This window comes from Puntigrus tetrazona, chromosome 23 (assembly GCF_018831695.1).
Source record: "Puntigrus tetrazona isolate hp1 chromosome 23, ASM1883169v1, whole genome shotgun sequence".
Taxonomy (NCBI): Eukaryota; Metazoa; Chordata; class Actinopteri; order Cypriniformes; family Cyprinidae; genus Puntigrus; species Puntigrus tetrazona.
In genome coordinates, this window is record NC_056721.1 from 18,314,631 (window position 1) to 18,331,029 (window position 16,399).

General features: G+C 40.6%; 2 protein-coding genes across 2 annotated transcripts; both read right to left on the reverse strand.

Moving 5' to 3' along the window:
* Positions 1-202: 202 nt before the first annotated feature.
* On the reverse strand, positions 203-2,132 carry hoxc3a (homeobox C3a). Its single transcript, XM_043224321.1, has 2 exons — positions 1,913-2,132; positions 203-597 (listed from the first exon to the last, which is right to left on the reverse strand). The coding sequence occupies exons 1-2, from the start codon at positions 2,130-2,132 to the stop codon at positions 203-205; spliced, it is 615 nt and encodes a 204-aa protein (XP_043080256.1).
* Positions 2,007-16,071, reverse strand: hoxc4a (homeobox C4a). Its single transcript, XM_043224329.1, has 4 exons — positions 14,511-16,071; positions 13,625-13,991; positions 2,387-2,556; positions 2,007-2,195 (listed from the first exon to the last, which is right to left on the reverse strand). Exons 1-4 carry the CDS (start codon positions 14,941-14,943, stop codon positions 2,140-2,142), a joined length of 1,026 nt encoding a protein of 341 aa, XP_043080264.1. The 5' UTR covers positions 14,944-16,071; the 3' UTR covers positions 2,007-2,139.
* Positions 16,072-16,399: the final 328 nt, after the last annotated feature.

Here is a 16,399-nt window from a genome sequence, read left to right on the forward strand (position 1 = left end):
TCAGTTACCTTAAATATCAATCATGTCAGAGAGAGTTATTATGTGAGAAATAACTGGTCAGTGACAGAACAGGTGCATGTTTTGCGGAGAATCTGCATTTTTCACATATCCAAGAGAATCCAGTCAATTCCACCACCGATGTGAATCATGGTTTACAGCTATTTTAGTGCTGGAGAACCTCGTCGTTGGACGTCCCGTAGTTTCACCAGTGGCTCTGCGCACAGTTCACACCAGACATCGATGGTCTTTCATAGCAGTATTGAAATTTCATTGGCACCGAAGGATCCACTATGTTGCCGCTAATCACAAAGGGCTGGTTACCTGCTTCCAGGTAGGAGTAAGAGGACTTCGCCATTGACTTTTCTTTGTGATCTTTCTTATACTTCATGCGCCGGTTTTGGAACCAGATCTTAATCTGGCGGTCGGTGAGCTTCAGCAGCGCAGCCATTTCGAGTCTCCGGTTGCGGCCCAGGTAAGCGCTGAAGTGAAACTCCTTCTCCAGCTCGAGCAACTGGGAGGAGGTGAACGCTGCACGTGCCCGCTTACTGTTAGGACAGCTGCTATCCTGTGCTCCACCACTGCCGTACCTGGACTCACCTGGAAAATACGCAGAGATGTTGCACGGAATGTTAAAGTACATCAGGTCTGAGATCTGTCAAGGTCTAGACAGTGAACAGAACTCTCTTCCCAAAATATTAAACATGTTGCATAGCATAATACCGGAAACAAATCTCTCCGATGCCTAAACTGTGAAGATGAAAACATGGCATGACATCCTTGAATATGCTCAGCTGCAAGTTTAAACCCCCAGTGATAAATCAGTGTACTGAGAATCCGGAGCACCGTCTGTGGGCAGACCACTGTTGGTAGACTAATCACTAAGTTAATTATCCATTTCCTATGATTTCTGCTGTGGTTAGATTGCAAATAATTGTATGGGGATTGTTTTTTTTTCGCTCATTATCAACAAAGGTTCTTCAGGAAGCGACCTCAATGCCGTAACGTTATTACTGCACGCATAAGCTGAAAATCACTGCATATTTGCTGTAACGTCACTAATTGTTGTATATTTGTGGAGAATATCCACTGGTGTGAATGTGCGGTTTTGCTTAGGTTAGAACAAGCGAAGCAGTCTTATCGGCGTGACCCAGAAAAGCACAGCCTCGGATAATATAAAAATTTCACTGTAGACTTTTTTTATTATTCCGCTCCTTAGTAAAAGTTTAAACTTAATCAAGTTCACAGAACAACTGGCTGTCTCTAGAAAATATTACTTTTCTTAGAAGTTCTCTTCTTTTTTTCCCCCCTTTTATGCAGCTTATGCATTTTTAACGTGAGAAGAACATTTTCATGCCATGTAAGTGCTGATAGACAAAAATTACTGAACTTAAAATATATCCATTGTAATTGTTTTTGTCAATGAGTAACAATCTTACAACAACATTTGCCCCATTTTTTTTTTGCTCTATCAATGCTTCCACGTTGAGCCTGATGGACTGGACTGGTATACATGTATGCATGATATATATATATATATATATATATATATATATATATATATATATATATATATATATATATATATATATATATGAATCAATTACCTTAACTGAACACAATAAAACTTTAGTTTGAGATACAGTTGTTTACTGGAAATGAGCCGTCTTTATTAGTCAAGACTGAAATGTTGCCTGTAATTAGGGGTTCATTTTCTATTTAAGAAGGAAGGAAAACACTAATAATTGATTAATAACTGTAGTTCTTAATGATGTCATTCATGACAAATCACATTAACATGGAACCAAATCTGACCCAGCTGTTATTCATTATCGACTAAAATATGACTGACTGATTAGATTAAGTGGTTGTTTCTAAGCAATACAAATCAATATAGCTCATTTAGTCCTCTCACCTGACTCCACGACACTAATGGGGCTGAAGCCCATAGGTGGATGTGTCTCTCTCATCCAAGGGTACTTCTTGGTTGAAAAGCAGGAAGTTGACAGCTTGCACCCCTCGTCTCTTTCCGTTGCGTTCGCCCGGTCCAAGGAGTCTGTCGTTTCATTCGCGGAGCGGCTGACACCAGCAGAGGACGAGTAGGGATGTTCAGAGAGTTTTTGAAAGTTCCACATATGGCCTTCATAACGTTTTGACGAATCCTCTTCGGCGTGTTGTCTCCACGCAGAACCGCTCTCCTGCAGAGCACAAGGGGAGAAACGTGGCTCCATAGAACAAACATGAGATTTGTTGCAACGTATCTCGCTCAAGTAAGCATTGTTAACGTGAAATTCGCCAAACGAATTCTTGTGCATCTCTAACCGCCCTAATCACTCCGGTCGGATAATTGATCGCACAAGGTGTAGGAAAGACATAAAAGTACACTCACTGCCGTCTTTAATTGTTTTCCAACAAGGGTAAACAGTGCGGTCACGTGACGGCCTCCTCCAATAGCCTCGCGCGCTGGCTGTTTGAGTTGTAAAGTGCTGGAAAGCAACCAAACGAGGATTCCGTTTTCCTCTGCATTCTTCAGCTATTTTGCAATTTCGAATGATTATCCTGTGGACAGACGAAAAGCCCGTGAGCAGGGCGCATACATTACACTTTAACCGTGCTGGCAGGGTTGGGTGAGAGCGTGATTTGGGAGGTGGGAGGGAAAAAGACACCCGTTTGGACAGAGAAAAGGCATGCATGTCTGGGATCGCGCGACTCCTTAGTTTTGCCACAATGGATTGCAGAATGCAGACTTCATTTCGGTGATAACGTTTTATAATACAGTGTTTGAAACCTTGACTGACTTTTCAGTCTTCTTGTGGTAGGTATTACATAATAATCGACTTACTTGCCTTTATAATTAAATAACTGTTCCTGCTATCGCTTTGCAGTTGTAACTACAGCTCCATACGTGTATTGATTTTGTTTTAGATGTTTTTTTTTTTAAATCTTAATCGTTCTAAAAAACGGATGTGTGCTTTTCTAATTAATAAAATATTTCAATAACATTCATTGTCCTTCTCCATCGTCGTGTTTTTTATATATATATAAAAGCGATAGCAAACAACGTTTCTGAGCTGTGAAAGAAATATCGCAACACACTTTAAATTGATCAGTCGAACACTGATGGCGTTTCTATGCCATTTCATTTTTGTTGAGATTTCTGCGCATTTTTACCTGGCAAAAAAAGACATCAGGAGAATAAGTGGGTGTGGTCAAACAAAGGGACTTTGACTGTCAGTGCTGTACTGACGACGCACGTCAAAATAACCTTAGTACAACGATAGAGTTTCGTTTTTCAATTAGCTGGTAGTGCGAGGAAACAGCAAATGGCCATTTGGCTCGTTTCGGGTGACCAGAGAAACCCGTTCAAGTTCGTCGCCTGTGCTAAGAATCCCATCGTGCACTAATTAAAACAACCTTCTGGTGAACAAAGAGCGGTAACGGCCCGAATCTGGCGCGGGCACGGCGTTTTCGGGGCAATGGCGAAGTCTGGGAACTTGTTGGAGTCGGGTAACTGGTTGTTTTTAAACCCGTTTGAAACGATCGCAAAACCTCTTTTTATGAGCGACAGAATTAGCCTTTGTCCTCTGACGTCACGAGGCTAAGCCGGTGGAGAAAACGTTATTTAGCGCCCGACCTGTCCGGATCGCTGTTTTTCCCAGACGCCTATCGACGCAGCAGGATTCGTTTTTAGCCAATTGCTAATTGAGACGACCGCTTGCCGATAGCTTTATGCATAAAGCAGTCACGCTGAAGTAAGTTAGCATCCCCGGTCTGAGATGAACATAAAAGACATCACCCTTCCTCTGCGTTAGCCGTGGACGGCGGTTGTCTCGCGCCAGTGATTAATTGCGTACAAGGACTGAAAACCAAGGACTAGTCCCTTTTCATTTACTCTCCACAGTGTCTTGTTTGAGTATTTACTCAGACACTCAGTACTGTCAATAACATGTCTAACGTATTTCCCCAAGACAAAAAGCGATAGCCGCAACGACTCGCCAATTCTCTCCAATCCGCGTTCGTTTTATTTACTTTTTTCGGTGAACGCTCATAATAAGACACAGCTCTCGATTCGTTACCGAAACGTAAAGAAAGGCCTGAGAGGGTGGGCAGGCATGTTTATGAATAATGGTCGTTTCGGCGCTCTCGCGCATTAAGATCACTTTGGACCGCGTTAAAACGACGACATGCAAAATGGCGGTAAAAGTGACAGCTATTCAACAGCCTTGCGTTTCATTTCGGACGGTTTAACTAGTCAAATCGCAACCATTCATACACTGTTTATTAAAGGAGAATATCAAGGAGCCGTGGGGCTATCCTCTTCGGTTGTGAGGCCAAAATCAATCTTTTTCTAAAAACGATTTGTTATTTTGAGTTCAGTGAATTGCTGTCACGAGCCTTGTCAAATAGAAGCATTCACTATGCATATTACAAGTCCGGCTTCTGCCGAGCTGCAGCGCTATTAACATGAAATATTACTGCGCCCGAGTGTGCGAGGAATGCAAGTGTACCCCGTTCCGTAACCACGTATACGAATTAGATATTCGATAAATGCTATTTAAACAATTTCGGTGCATTTTTTTTTTATTTCATTTTATTGCTATTAATAATTTTGGAAGTGGCGGTGGAGGCTACAGGGAGGGTTTTATTATTCCTCTGCAGGTTTTATGGTCCCCCTCGTACCTTTCATATATTTCAAACTCTTCCCTTATTGTTTGAAAGTCGCCTGTGATCTTGGGAATTTTCTAATTAAAGTAAGTTTGTTCCCTTGTCTCGTGCCGCTGGGTCCATTCACTAAATCTGAAAAGGAATCTTTGATGTAGTGGCTCAGCAAGACCATAACTCAGCGCCTCCGCCGGTACACTACAATTCTCAGTGAACTCTGTTTGAACCACGTTGCTGGCAATAAATCATTTTTCTTTCTCTCACAAAAGCGCGCCGGTCGCTCTGGGTGTCAACCCTTTTATAATTCCTCCCTACCTTCTGCGCTCTTGTGGTTGCTGACACAAACAGCTGCATAAAACATCGATAATAACGTCGCTTTAACCATTTCATGCAAAGGCAGACTCTCTGAAGAGGATAAAACGACGATGGGGCAAATGTTGGAAATGGTAAACAAATTAATGCAATGCACAAAGGGCTGTCTGTTGCTGTCTCTACCATAACTCCAGCTCTTTAGGACATAACCTACATTTTTGGAGAATTTTTTATTAAACCGTATTGAAAGACAAATATCGATACCATTTATTTCGTATGTATAATAATATATTGTTGAAACCTACAAGCGGATCATAATATTTTCTGCACAACTCTACGGATTAATTTCTTCGATGAACATTAGTAATACCCTAATGGTTTTTTAGGCACAGGACCGATAAGAGAGTAAATCCAGGAAAGGATTTTAATGAACAGAGGATATTGTCGGTTATAACGATGCATACAAATGGGTCTGTCTCTGATTTATATCTTCGGTGCCCTGCGTTGCTGTAAACAAATCTGAACCTAAATAAAACTATTGACATTTAGAGAGATCTCTCAAGAGTTCCTGAGACTTGGAAATAAGGACGACTGCTCTGCAGTACTGTTTTCATTGTTTCGTATTAAAGTGGACCAGTGTCATAAAAGGTGGATTCAGTAAACTATTAAAAGACGTATAATAACAGAAAACCTGAAATATGAATAGAAATCATACGTACAGCTTATATAAAAATTATTTTACTGATAGTGGTTTCAGTTTAACGACTTTCTCGCACCTGTGCCACATTTCCGTATCCAAAATAAAAAGACACTACCTGCTACTAAATAAGTTTTAATTAGTTTAGCATAGTTTCATATTTTATTTTTGAACGTTTTCATGGCGTTTCATCTTATATTTGAATGATCGTCTGAAAGTGGTCTGGCCGTTCCTCTTAAACTAAAACCGATTTGCAAAGATAGTTTAAATGTTTTATTTCTAACGTTTTCATCGCGTTTTGTCTAAACGCTTTATACGACCAACACCGAAAGTCATCGGACGTCTTTATTTCTCCTAAGATGAAGTTCCCCGATTTTGCAAGGTTTTAAATGTCAGTCTTTTAATTCGAAAGGATTTAGCGCACTAGAAACGATGTTCTGTGCGAGTAGAGCATGCCTGGTTGAACCACTCACCTTATTGTACAGAAAACGTTAATCTACGAATGCCATTTCTCTATAGAAAGGATGACATTAATCATTGCGGCGCAGCAGCACGTCTAGTGACCTCTTCATGACCGCATATGTTTAGACACATTGCAGACACCCCGGAGGACCGGACAAAAGCCTCAATGCACAATTGTACATCTATACCGTGACACTGGGAACTTCTCGGTTGCAGCAAGAGAGTCTTTCTTTTAGGCTACAAGGGTATGTCAAGCAGTGTGACGTGAGAGTGAATATACTTTAGTTGTTTGGTCATTTGTGCAAACTGAGCTTTAAAAGGGCTTCGGTTTGGACACGCACGTGACCTGTAACGACGTCTGCTTTTTAGTCTTGTAGATGAGGAAAGTTTCCGACTTGTGTGCTCAGGCTCTTTAATTTCTCCTCCTCAATTGCCCGTGTAAACGCTTGCTTGAGATAGGTATGTGGAAGAATGAGAGATGATAACAGAGATCGGAGATGCTCACAGGTGGCCCTTCATCCATATACGACCATTCTCAATCTCCCATTCTTAACAGACTGCCCCTGCGCCATTATATGCCGAGTTCTTCATTGTAATGAGACTTTATAGACAGATAGCGGGTAAAAGACTACAGGTTAATTCGATAAAAACAGGTTACGCGTTGTAGCTTCAATCGGTAACTCAGTAGATTCAGGAACTTTTAAAGATAATGGATGTTCTACCATTCGGTAAGGGACTCTCTTAGGTTGTTGCCTGGCAACTTGAACCGATTACAAGATCACTCATCTCTTTCATCCGACACTTATCTATCTTGCCTTCAGTAATCCAGGAAGAAATAAAAAATGTATATATATTTTTTCCTGCGAATAAAAAGTTATCCTATTGTTAAAATAATCAAAAACACTAAATAAAATCACGCCTTGCGGTTATATTTTATTCATGGGTTTTATTATCGGGTTACTTCTCCCCAGTAACCGCAATAATTTAACACGAAAAAAGGAGAAAATACCGGAAATTGCGTAATGACGTGATTGACGTTTCGCTTCGTTTTCGCGGTCTTGTGCTAATGTTTAATCAAACGATTGGCTCTTGCAATGTTTTAAAGTCACAAAGTAGTCAGTGTAACTTTGTCGAGTTTGGTTGTAATTTTGCGCTTCTCCTGCAGGTGACTTTTATGACTTTTCACGAAGCGAGTGCTCAGTTTTCTCCAGAACACTTGTCCATCTGCGACGATTAACGCGCCACTGTTTACAATGCTTTGGGGAAATAGCCCATAATTCTAAGATGATCTGTAAGCTCGTTTTACGATCCATTTAGGAAACCGCAAAATGAGCCCGACTTTTATCGCTAAATGCTTTTAGATTTGTTTGTCTAACACTTAAGCAGAAGTTAAAGCGTGTTAGCACCGTTTATGGGCTAGCTAGCGGACCTCTAGTTCCCAGCATGCTTTGCGTGCGACTGGTTTAAGAGTCTTTTAAAACTTTTTTAGGTTATTTTGCTTAACAACATTCAAATAACAAAAGTGACGGAGCTGTATCTACCTTTCGGTAGTGTTCTTGGCTTCATTAAATCACATTTCTGACATGAATAAAAGCCGTTCGTTTATGTTTTTGTCCAGTGAAGTACACTTCGGCGATAACTGTCTCGCGTTTCATGCAAGAATTTATTTGTAAAACGTTTCTTCTCTGTCGTGTGCCCCCTCTCTCGGTGTGCTTTAGTTTGGGTGGCCATTAGGCATTGCATTCGGGGTCATGTTGAGTGTAAAGGTTAAGGGGCAAGACGCCAGAACAAAGATTATGGAGATTGTTGAGTGCAAAGCAGACACTCTTCTTCTCTCGCGTTCTTCGTTTCGAGTAAAACGCGGCAAAAAAAAGTCAGACTCTTACACAGCACACTTTAGTCTGGAACAAGAGCTGCATTTATGTATTTCATGTGCCGAGCGGATATTCAGCGTAAGGACAGCCACATTTCTGGAAAATAACACGGTGACCCCCATTTCAACTCTGAGCCTTTCTGCGTCGTTCACCACAGCTCCGTTTACACAGAGGACCTCGTAACAATGCCAAGAACCTACACCTTTCATCACTAACTTAATTGCTTCGAGAAGACACTCATCTTACAAAAAGATCTGACAAAAATGCGTTTTAGAATAAAAAGGCAAAATAACAATGCATTCAGTTCTTGACTGAACAACGCGACTCCATCTTTTAATGCTAATGTCTCATTGTTTGTTACTTTTTATTATTATTATTATGAAAGATGCATATTATAACATGTATCATGTTTTAGTGAGATATTGTGAGAAATGCCAGAAAAAACGCCATGGTTTTGGAAATTAGAGGGGAGAGCAATACGCAGGGCAGAAGATTTGCTCAAATAAGTCTGTAAAAAAAAAAGTGATGCCTTGTAAAAACTTCATCCAAATCCTTCAAGTCAACTACAGGGCGACCAGATCAATTCACACGGATGACTCGTTGCTGGTTTTAACTGCTTCTTTGAAAGAAACAATCAACTGCTCTCGTTATAATTGAATGCGTTGTGCAGCAATTAAGGTAGTAGAGCTTGTACGTCTTAATGGGTCAGTGTCAGTGTCAGGTTCAGTACAAACACACGCCAAGTGGAGTTTAGGTAAGCCGTTTCCTCGAAAGCAGATATTAAGTGCTAGGCAAGTGCTAGGCTACTTTAAAATTAAACTGTGAAAGTGATCCGAGTGCATCGTAAATGTGTTTGTAGATCAGAGATTATTTTAAACCACTACTGTGCAAAGGTAAAGAGTAACTCCTCCGATTCATCACTGACACGATATGCAAAATGTGCAATCACTAAGTCTATATCAACTAGTAATAAAACTATAAACAACTGTAACTGTATTCGGAAAGAAAAAAAATCGTTACCTTGCAGTTTAGCGATAAATTCCGATATTAGATAACGTATGCGTGCGCTTATGTTTTACAATAAATAAATGCATGAAGTGTTTGGCAAACACGGGTTTCTGCAGACAGTGATGATCTTCTAGCTCTTCTTGCTCGTCTCTTCCTCCTCTTCTTCCTGCGAGGGCAGGTTCAGAAACCTAAGTGAAACAGTTTTTGTGTTTGACTTGTAAGCGGGGCAAACCCTCAATCATCTTTTTGATTTATGGACGCATACAAAGAAATGTCCACCTCCCTATAAGGTGCTGTTTACTACAGTACGGATGAGACCGTGGCCGTAATTGTAGCCCTGCATTGTGTCCTTCTATGATTTTTATTGCCAGCAAACGTAGTGTTATAGGTTAGCCACTGCCAGATCGCTCATATTAATTGAATTATATCAAATCATAATTATTAAATTATTTTCTAAATTCTAATATTTATAATTATTGTTTTATTAAGTAAATATTATACAATATATATTCATGCCTTATTATATAAATACACATATAGCTTATAAATGTACAAAAAATAACCAAAGCATAATAAATTATGTTAAAAGCAGACATTTGTAAAATAATAAATTCGATATTTTTCTTAACTCACAGCAACTGGACAATAGGACAACTTCTTTAACAAACTGCAGACATTTCTTCTTTTTTTTGCAGTTAGCCTTTTTGTCATATCGCAAGGTTGTAATTTAAAGTTGTATTTACATTTTATTTTAGGACAAACGACCTATGTGCTGGTTTTGGAAACGGTACGCCGCTATCATTAAATAATGTACGACAGGAGCGAAGACGATCTTTGGAGGGTGATTTGTAACTTTATTGGAAAACGGGGCTTAGTGCAACTGCTGGCGCCATGTTGCTCATTCTGCATAAATTAAGTTATTGGGATCAGTTATGAGGTATTGGAAAAGGCCTACTGTTTTTGCAGCTCTCGGTGCATTTCGTAATTGCCGTCAACAAATACCGTGGGAAAATATATCTAATGCAATACCGTTCTAACAGCTTTCAAAATGTAGAATATTTGGAATTATGTGTACTTGTCACCTAATTAGACCACATCTTATTCAGCGACGGAATAGAATAACATTCTGAGCACTGCAGCACGGAGCACTAAAGTAATGTGCCTGAAGATATCATCTCCATCAAATACCAAAACGAATTCAACGCAACCTTTTGATATTAGTCAGATAGTGTCTTCTGCGATATATGTTTCAAAGAGCCGAGGCTCCTTGCAAAATGCATAAATAGGTTTATATGTCCTTCATTTGGCAACATCTAAATTGACTGGTTGTATAAAGTAAAATTAATACGACTAAATCAACTACGATGAATACTGTTTTTAAGCATCGGATGACACATAAGATGGCCTTTTACAGTGTGCGATATTGTTTTAAATAAAGAATTTATACATGCAAACTTGTATGAAAGTTTTTTTTTTTGGCTGGCAAGCGGCCACAGATGAGATAACTTCATATAGGCCACGCACCCCGTCTCCTCCGCGACGCAGTTTGTTTAGTTTATGAATGTAAATATTAGTTTAGCGCATTTAGAAGCCGAACGTGATTTACGCGCCGCGCTCTTTCTTTTAAAACGCCTTTTCGTAACACAAAAGCTGCTTCACATCTGCCGTGGAATCTCAGAAACCTATCAAGCAATGTCAGCGCTCCCCACAAGAAAGGGATTCTTAAAATTAGTCTTTAAAAGCTGTCGCGTTTGACTAACAACACAAAGGCTGCTATTAAATATTTGTGCGTGCCAGTTTTGTTGGATATTTTGTTCAAAACTATATGCCCCCCCCCCCTCCTTAGGTGAAGGAGAACAGACATTACTTAGAGACTGACCAGCACTACACTAACAGCTCGAAAATGGATGCCCCCCTGAAGAAAAAGTTCCAAGGTCGCACGCTACAGAAGAGCCTTGTCCCAGAGTTCACCGATCTCGTAGGTCGTACGGTCCGAAACAACAAAGGAGAAACACATTCAGATGTCCTTCTTCTATCGGCACATCAATGCGAGCAAAAAAAAACCCCACAATGAAACCGAGAGCACCGGTGGAACCCCGGGAAGCCCGTGAGGGTGCACACAGAAGGTACACGTTGAGAGAGCCAGTGGGGTCAAGGGGTGGGAGAGGTCGGCCGACCCGGCCGAAACGAAGCTAATGGGACAGAAAATGTGTCCCCAAATTGAACTCGACTTTTCTTAGCCGCCGCAAACTTCAATAAAGTACCTTTTCAGCCTCGCGACATGGAGGCGACAGCATCTCGAAAGAGACTGCCGGGATGCTACGATTTAGGCGCGCGCATTCATTTCTCTCTGCCCTTCACTCGCATAATGGTCTCCGAATGCAATTCTGCGCCTACTCTTTTCAAGTGCCTCCCCAAAGTCACGGCCAGGCCGAGGCGATGGCCAGCGCCTTTCTTCTCGTTTAGGTTCGGACGAGCTATCCGCCGAAACATATTTCGCGGCGACGCTTTTGTGCGCCATTTAGCGCCTGTACAACTTAATACATTAGAAGTACAATTGACTATTGCCGCCGGACTTGATTGATGGTCTAAAATGACTCGCTCCTTTGTGCTTCTCAGCCCCCCACTTAGCGAGCCGTTGTGTAATCCTCATTCAAGTCAGGCCGATTCACAATTAATCAAACACATTCCTTATTTTCTGTACATGTTTTTTTCTTCAACGAGAATTGATATCAACGGAGGCGCTGAGTGTTCTGATATTTAAATTTGAATATATTCTCGTGCATTTCGAGGGGGGGGACAAAACAAAACATCACAATAGAATTTCGGCTGATTTGCATGCGGGAGCGGCGTTCTAACGCGTTACGTGCACGTTTCGGCCCCTGAGCGTCTAAGCTCCTGCTATCTGCTTCGGCGGTGACGTCGCTTCGAACGCGATCTAGCGCCACTTTTTAAAAATAACAATATGGCACACAAAGAGGAGTGGCCTGAATCAGAACTTTCGAAAGCCGAGGTGGCGGGATTACATTACACAACATGCAAACGGCTAACTTAATAACAGCCAAATGGACATAGCCGACCGATTCCAAAGCCTTTGTTTACCAACCTTTTTACACACTTATCCCATAACACTTTTTTTTTTTTTTTTGTGCAATCTTGTCCAGTCACGGTTATTTTGTCACACTGTGAGCGCAGCGAGATTAATCAGTTTAAATGAATGAATTTAGGCTGATTTAAATATTAACGAATTTAAATTATTTTTTATTTAAACTCAGCTAAACTATGCACATATTTAAAAAAAAAAATCCAGAGCCCATAAATTGCCAAACCTGTTTTTACATTCTCAATATCTACCTTTTTTTTTTTACCGTTTAGTTAAAGCATAAAATAAAACGAAATGCTTGAATTCGTTTCTCAGCTTGAAATCGATAGCGGGGAAAAAATAGAAGCGGTGCAGGACATTTTTGAATACCGGAATTGATTTTTAGAGACATTTTCGGCCATGTTGAAAACAGTAATGAATAACAACGAGCCATCCCCTGGAATGATAAGCGATAAGGTCCCTGCTGAAAAGGCCTGAATTGTGTGGCATACGTGGGAAAGTGACGGGTACATAACCCATGCTAACACACACACACACACACACACACACCCAGCGATTAAATGTGAGAGGCTGCGTTGTAGATATTATAGGTTGTATGGCAGAAATAAAGTGCCTAATTAATTTTCTGCAAGAACGAATGCTGCAACCCCAGTGACACCACGTAGATTTCTAAATGCACGGGTAACATTGTTTTACTTTAAGGCCTACATCTGCATATTCAACCGACTGCTAACATAAAAGCATCTAAAAATCATAGAGATTTTTTGTTCGCTATTTATGCACGGAGATTTAACCTACACCGCATATTAATAAAAGTCACTCAAGTCTAGGTAAAACTAATAGACACTTACGTTTTATTGACCAATATAATTAGCACAAATACACTAAACTGGTTTTATTGCATCTCACAACAATCTGCTGTTAATAGCCTAAACACAACGCCATCACAACAAAAACTAAATGATAATTTAAAATCTTAACCTTTCCATACGACAGATAACCCACAGCATGATTTACATTTAAAGAAAACAAAGACGTTTAAGATATTTTTTTTTCTATCGCTACCCACGATAGTGTTTTTCATTTACAGTACAAAAAAAAAACAAAAAAAAAACGTACCAGCTCTCTCAAGTGAGAAATAAATAGATTCGTTGTGCACTTCACCTTGGCAGCTGGGCAAAGAAAGGCCCACAAATAACATTTGAATAATATGTCCATGTCCTGCTTCGCCAAAAACATTTCTCTTGAAAAAAAAAGCAAAAAAAAAACAAAAAAACAAACAAACATCATATTGATTCAGTTTTAGATAAATTAAACCCTGTTTCGCGTAAAAAATAATCCATAGGTATTCGCAATAATCCATGCTATATAACATGCATTTTATATAACTGTGGACTTAGAGGAACCCCCTTTACGCACAAGATACCTACGAAAACAAAATATATTATATTTTATAAATAATCAGTCATTTGATCTCCCCTCCTCTCCTCGAAATAGTTCTCTTATAACCTTGTAATATCCTCGCCACGCTCGGTTCCGGAGAGGTCCTCGGAGGCTGACATGGTGTTAGTGGTGGAAGCTGCCGCCACAACGCCAGCCGCTGAGCTTGTGTTGGACCCGGAGGAAATGCCCGTGGAGGAAGAGGATCTGACTTTGGTGTTTGGCAGCCTATGGTCTTTTTTCCACTTCATCCTGCGGTTCTGAAACCAAATTTTGATTTGCCTTTCCGAGAGGACCAAGGAATGCGCAATCTCGATACGTCTTCGCCGCGTTAAGTAGCGATTATAGTGGAATTCCTTCTCCAATTCTAAGACTTGCTGGCGAGTGTAAGCGGTTCTAGACCGCTTGGGTTCCGCTCCATTGTAACTAGAGTTCACTGGAAAGAGGAGAAGCAAAGGGAAAGGAAGAAAGAACAGAACAGAATAGAAAAGAAAAGAAGCGGCGAGGGAAGGATAGGGTAAACAAGCGTGTCTTTCATTGAGAAATGGTGGCGATAGAGGAAATGAGGGTGGGCTAAAATATCTAAAAGTTAGCTTTCTGTAATAAGGCTAAAATCACATTGGACTCGGCGCTGAATTATTAATGCAACATTATAAAGCTTAGTTTTTCTCTGGTCCCAGATCTCCCTCACTCTCTCGCACACTCATAACAAGAGAAGCCACATGGTGATACGACTGCCCAGAGTATACCTCGGCTATAAAATTTATGGTGGGTGTAATTACCAATGCCTAGTCGTAAATCCGCCTCAATTGTGCCATTTCAAAGGCTTCTATCCTATCGTAGCGGAGGCTGGCCAGGGGATGAGTGTAAAAAGGAGTGAGGCAGACGGAGAGAGAGAGTTAGGATGAGGGGCGAGCTTTATAGTGCTTAAGAGAAATACGCTCAAGTTGCCTACCGGTGCTGACGTGAATTTTCTTCATCCAGGGGTACACTACGGGTTGTTTGGCAGAAGCTGAGCTGTTGGGATGCTCCGGGGTGGCTTGATTGCAGGCGGAGGATGCAGCCGGAGGGGTGGCGGGAGACAGGGGTAACGGTGGGGGCTCACATGAGGCAGATTGCCCTTTCCCGAGCAGGTGCCCCGCGTGAGGCAGTCCATGTCCTCTTTGAGTATCAGGCTCAGGGATGCTTGCACAGTTATACTGACGCTCCTGGTAGCTCGCCCGCGGAGGGTATAACTCCTGGTGGTGATGCTGGTAGCCGCTGTCCCTTGCACGGCTGTAATATTCGGGGCTATGTTCGGGAATGTAGCTATTTTGCGAATATTCCTCGCAAGGAGGAAATTTCGGATCGATGTAGTTAGAGTCCATCAAATACGAGCTCATGATCATTAATTTCTGGAGTGGAAAATAATTTTTCTAGCTTTGTCGTTTTTCTGCTCCATAAAGCCCTCCTACTAGCGAGCAACCCTGTAAAGTTACTTTAACCACGTGACTCGATGGCCCAATGGCATGGGGCGATGTAGTCCCCGGATAAGGAACCACAGCTTTCGCAAATATACCTTCAATTTTCCGCCATTGTCCGCGAAGTCTTTCAGTCTCTCTATCCCTCTCTCTCTCTTCTCTCTCTCTCTCTCTCTCTCTCTCTCTCTCTCTCTCTCTCTCTCTCTCTCTCTCTCTCTCTCTCTCTCTCTCTCCCCTTTCTTGCTCTCTCATACTCATACACAATGGCCAAATCTTCTCGGATCATGTCACAGCACCTAGACATTTTTCTCAGTTAACTTGTTCGTGTGTTCCGTTGCCTAAAAGATTTTCGCTAATTACACCGTTTAAAAAAAAATAAAAAAAGTTAATGAAATTTTAAAAAATCCACATTTGAATGTAACGTTACTTAGAGATACGCTTAATCCACGGCTAATAATTGCACGGCGCTATTTGGTGCTTTTTTTTTTCTTTTTTCTTTTTACCACACTTTGCATTACAGCAGGTTTAACACGAAGGCAAATAAATACATCAGAATGAGCATATTTTCTATCTTTAATCTGTACATGCCAGCGCAAAGCAAATTTCCTGGCTACCCGGCACATTTATCGATGTGTGGTTATCTTTATAATTTCTGTATGCTATGTGAAACTGCGTTAGAAATTATATTTGTACAGTTACCTCATGGGTCCACGGCTTCAGGCAAAATGTGGAGGTTGAGAGCAGATCTGGTGTTTAATTAATCTATAAAGGCTTTAAATGATCACATATTTCCACTTCTACGACCTGCACAATTTTGGCTAGTATGTTTGTCTTCGTGCAGTAGCCCCTGTTCATTCAAACTACTCCACTTGTAATAGTAAGCACACGAGACTTTCATGCAAAGTCACGTGCTTCTGATTGAGATGAATACAAACCCAACTTGGCTTTCGTGGCTTTTACGTCGCCCATGTATTCCTGTAGAGACGTATTTGCGAGTTTCATGTTTTGGACACAAATTCGGTTCTACAGGGTACATATAGACGACTACTGACAGGCCTTTCTTCTATCGGAAGTTTTGAAAGAGAATTCAGGTTAGACTATGACCTCTTCACCACCTTGAATACGGGCTAAAGCATTTTCTCAGGAGAGGTTTCTGTTTGTGATCTACAATATTTGGTCATAATTAATATCTAGGGAAATGGTACTATGTGTATATATATATATATATATATATATATATATATATATATATATATATATATATATATATATATATATATATATAATATTCGTTAGTCGTTACTTTAAAGAAACATAAAAAAGAAAAAATGTTTTAATTTAATCTTAATCTTATTGATTTATTTTTCAACGGAGCAAAAAAAAA